Here is a 3,827-nt window from a genome sequence, read left to right on the forward strand (position 1 = left end):
TATTTGTGTATTACACGCTCAAATTCTCATTTCGTGGTATTACACGTATTTAATTGGCATATTAAAAATAAAAAATGCAGTTATCCAACATAAGATGATAAAAATATCGAACTCCAACCTCTCATGTCCTCAAACGTGAGTTAAATAATCCAACATGTTAAATTCTCGATAACTTAATTACCACACTGAGCAATATTTTTCTACACATGAATAATATCATTTTCTTCCACAGCAGACTAAACTGTGACACAAGGAATAGATATTATTAGTATACTACATAATATAAAAAAATTTACCTCCTATGCTATCTATTAATTGCGTTACTGTAACTAATTTTTTATGTTCAAATAGTAAACATCACGATTATGTTTTCACCTGAGCTCTATTATTAAGATTAAAAAGGAAAAAACCAAACAGGCACAGGTTCAACACCTGGACAAAAAAAGGGCTATATCCTAATATTCACTCACAACTCATCAACCAACACGTTATCCAAAAATAAAACAACTAATGAACCAAAACTAGTTGACCAATGTTCCAAAAGTATGACACTGGTGTTTGAAGTCTCAGTAAAACCTGTAACATGTAACACCATGAACTGAGTGTCATTTTGACAACCGCCATAAATATAAATGTCACCCCACAAATATACCGCATAACATGTCCCAAGACAAACTAATAAAAATAGACACCTACTACAAATTTCACCTTATACATCCTGCTTAACTTAAGTTTTACTAACATTAATATAAAATTACTGCAACCATCAGGAACACATACACACTAGCCTCAACCGTTACGTTGAAGACTTACTATAGTTATCCACTTACACAATTCCACGCATTTGACCCCTTCCTGGTCCAACAAAGCCATCATGTGCACACTCAGCGAGAAATTTATTCACCTTATGGATCATCAAGTCACACAAAAGACTTGGAGAGTCCATCTGTTGTCGTAGACAGCTTTACATGGCCTGTGGTATCAGCCCCGTCCTGAAAGATATTACCCACATAAACACAAGATTACAAACCCTACATCTAAGTGTACCATGATAAATACTTTTGAATCAACAAACATATTACACAAATTAAAATAAAATCATACAAACTCACCTTGCCAGTTTCACTGCCATTTACCGCACCATTTCTATTGTCCATTGCGGATGACGCTGGTGCGTTGGTGCAACGGGTCCTCCTGTGTCCGAGACGACCACAATTGCTACATTTGCGCCTCTTCTTCCCCGTCATTGTCGATGACATGTTTGCATGCCCAGTTCCCTTTGTCCTCACACGTACCGGATCATTTATTCTGCTAAATTCTCCCCAAACATGACTTGCTCCACTAGATTCCCTAGCAACACCGTACTTTGACTCCAACATGGAGGTATCCCTCACAATTCTCTCTGCATACACTCTGAAGTCATGCTCGTCAAAACAGGAAAACTTTACTAACCGCGTGCACAGATGTAAAAATGCAACCACCTTTCTCTTATATAAAATGTCCTTGTTAACAGCTTCATTAACAATTGACCAATGATCTGCTTCACTCTTTGCTATTTTCGACCACCTCTTTAGAACCAAACTATCCAGAATCGCACACAGATTCAGCCTAACGACAACAGCTAGTATGTGGATGCACGGCAGACCAAAGGACTCCATCCTCATGCAACTACATCCAAACTTCTGCCCTTGACCATCATACAATACTTGCCAATTCAACCCCGACTTACGATATTTCTCAACTAAAAATACATCGCCATTCGATGTGTGATTGCACCCATTGATATTGATCCGCACCGATCGCTTAAGAGACTCACGAACTCTAAAGAATATCTCACGAGTGAATTTCAATGCGGCTGACTTCTCTAGCTCAACAAACTCAGTTTGAAGCACTGGTGTTCCATAACAAGACCTAAAATCCAACTCTGCCTCGTTGTCTCGCAAAAAATCAATGCATCGCTGAAAGTTAGTTATAAACTCTAGTATGCCATAACGACTCTCAACAAACCTCCCCAACTTTGTATGCAAAGACTCGCATCGTGAAGTAGTCCTTAGTCCCGCATAAAAGCGACCCCTAATGTAAGCCGTAGTCCAAGAGTACTTTTTCGCATACAAGTCCCTCATCCATTCGACCTCCCTTACACCACACTCTTCCAACATAGCCTCCCACTGCTTCTCAAACTCATGTATGTCAATATCAGCCAACATGCATTGTCTAAACAACTGAGTGAACTGAGGCTGCGAAATATTTGCCGTCGCATTCCTCAAAAGATGCCATGCACACAATCTATGATGGGCCTCGGGAAAAACCTTTTGGATTGCAATTCCCATTGCCGGATCTCCATCTGTAATTACTGCATTAGGTGTTTTCCCTTTCATGCATTCCAAAAACCTCTCCAATACCCAATTATACGACTCCTGTGATTCATGTGAAACCATGGCAGCACCAAAAACACATGTCTGATTGTGGTGGTTAACCCCAGAAAACACAACAACTGGTAGGTTGTACTTGTTTCTCCCGTACGTTGCATCAAAAGCAAGTACATCACCGAATATCCGATAATCTTCCTGGCTAGCTCCATCACTCCAAAATAGATCACAAAGTTGCTTACTCGGCCCAGTCTTGTAACGCCAAAACAACTTTTCATCCACTTGGGCAATGCCCTCCAAATAACGAAATGTGGCATTGACATCTCCATTTTGCATAGCCCGTAGCCTCCTTAACACATTATACATGTCTTGTTTAGTGAAAGAAACCATATTAAAGCCCCCGGCCTGTGTAGCAAACGATTCATATATTTTGGGGATACTTATACCAATTTCCCTCATGCTATTTAACTGTGCTTTCTCAAAATCAGAAATCTTTCGGTGGGACCTCAGATACTCAACAAACTTTGACAATAACAACTCGTGATTGTGCTCTTCTATGAATCGAGACACATACCACATATTCTTATTTTTCTTTTTAATCTTCATCTCCGCAAGGCAGCCGCACCTTGTTACAATTTTGTGATCTCACTTACGATCGCTCTTTTCCAACCACTTCTTGTGTCTAAATCCTTCTCTGTTGCAAACAAATGTGTACCGAACAATTTTCCCAGAAATATTCTTAATCTTCTTCCCCTGCCTCGTCGCAAAACCCTTTACTCGACTATAATCGTTGTAGAACTTCCGTGCTTCTTCTGGACTACTAAACTCCATCCGAAGCACTTTCTCTGCTTTAATTGCTTCGTACGTACTCCTCCACTCCTCATATGGACCAACGATGTCCGTATGGCCACCGCCTAAGTCCTCCGGTTCAATTCCGAACTCCAACTCATTTTTCTACGGCAGCACACAAGAAATATTCAGTAAATTTTATATTAACAACAAGCAAAATCAATCACGTATCCAAACCGTTCCCCTTCATACACCGTAGCTATCCTACTCATCGATTAAGACACTAAAATTTTCCATAGACCATTACTCTAACTATTAATCCCGAAACTAACTTTACACACTAGTACCCTGCGGGTTAGGAAAAACAAAGAAACATCAGCATCACCGTCCATCTATACATGAACGATTCAACATACAAAAGCATATTCCAATGATCCCTAACCCTAATTTAACCCTGCAACTAACAATATACCATGCGTAAAGAGTCCAGTCGTACCTCTTCATCCTCAATATCTGCCTATGAATGACTCGAATAGTTCCTTCTCGAACATTCCTCGATGTATGGATCATCCACCTTCTTACTCCAACTTGCCATCACACTACATGCAATATGAAAAAACATGGAACAATTACTTAAACTAATATAACAAAATCATATCCAATCAATTA

General features: G+C 39.6%; 2 protein-coding genes across 2 annotated transcripts; both read right to left on the reverse strand.

Moving 5' to 3' along the window:
• Nucleotides 921-2,975, reverse strand: LOC107647166 (protein FAR1-RELATED SEQUENCE 5-like). The gene is made up of 2 exons (XM_016351283.1): nucleotides 1,113-2,975; nucleotides 921-992 (listed from the first exon to the last, which is right to left on the reverse strand). Exons 1-2 carry the CDS (start codon nucleotides 2,973-2,975, stop codon nucleotides 921-923), a joined length of 1,935 nt encoding a protein of 644 aa, XP_016206769.1.
• LOC107647165 (protein FAR1-RELATED SEQUENCE 12-like) lies at nucleotides 3,015-3,550 on the reverse strand. Its single transcript, XM_016351282.1, has 2 exons — nucleotides 3,506-3,550; nucleotides 3,015-3,323 (listed from the first exon to the last, which is right to left on the reverse strand). The coding sequence occupies exons 1-2, from the start codon at nucleotides 3,548-3,550 to the stop codon at nucleotides 3,015-3,017; spliced, it is 354 nt and encodes a 117-aa protein (XP_016206768.1).

The sequence above is a fragment of the Arachis ipaensis genome, chromosome B06 (genome assembly GCF_000816755.2).
Source record: "Arachis ipaensis cultivar K30076 chromosome B06, Araip1.1, whole genome shotgun sequence".
In the NCBI taxonomy this organism is placed as follows: Eukaryota; Viridiplantae; Streptophyta; class Magnoliopsida; order Fabales; family Fabaceae; genus Arachis; species Arachis ipaensis.

Coding starts and splice junctions, on each gene's coding strand:
- LOC107647165 (XM_016351282.1), bottom strand. CDS start 3,550: ATGGACGGTGATGCTGATGTTTCTTTGTTTTTCCTAACCCGCAGG. Junction 3,324..3,505: donor TGTTTTTCCTAACCCGCAGG/GTACTAGTGTGT, acceptor GTGCTGCCGTAG/AAAAATGAGTTGGAGTTCGG.
- LOC107647166 (XM_016351283.1), bottom strand. CDS start 2,975: ATGAAGATTAAAAAGAAAAATAAGAATATGTGGTATGTGTCTCGATTC. Junction 993..1,112: donor ATGGCAGTGAAACTGGCAAG/GTGAGTTTGTAT, acceptor AATATCTTTCAG/GACGGGGCTGATACCACAGG.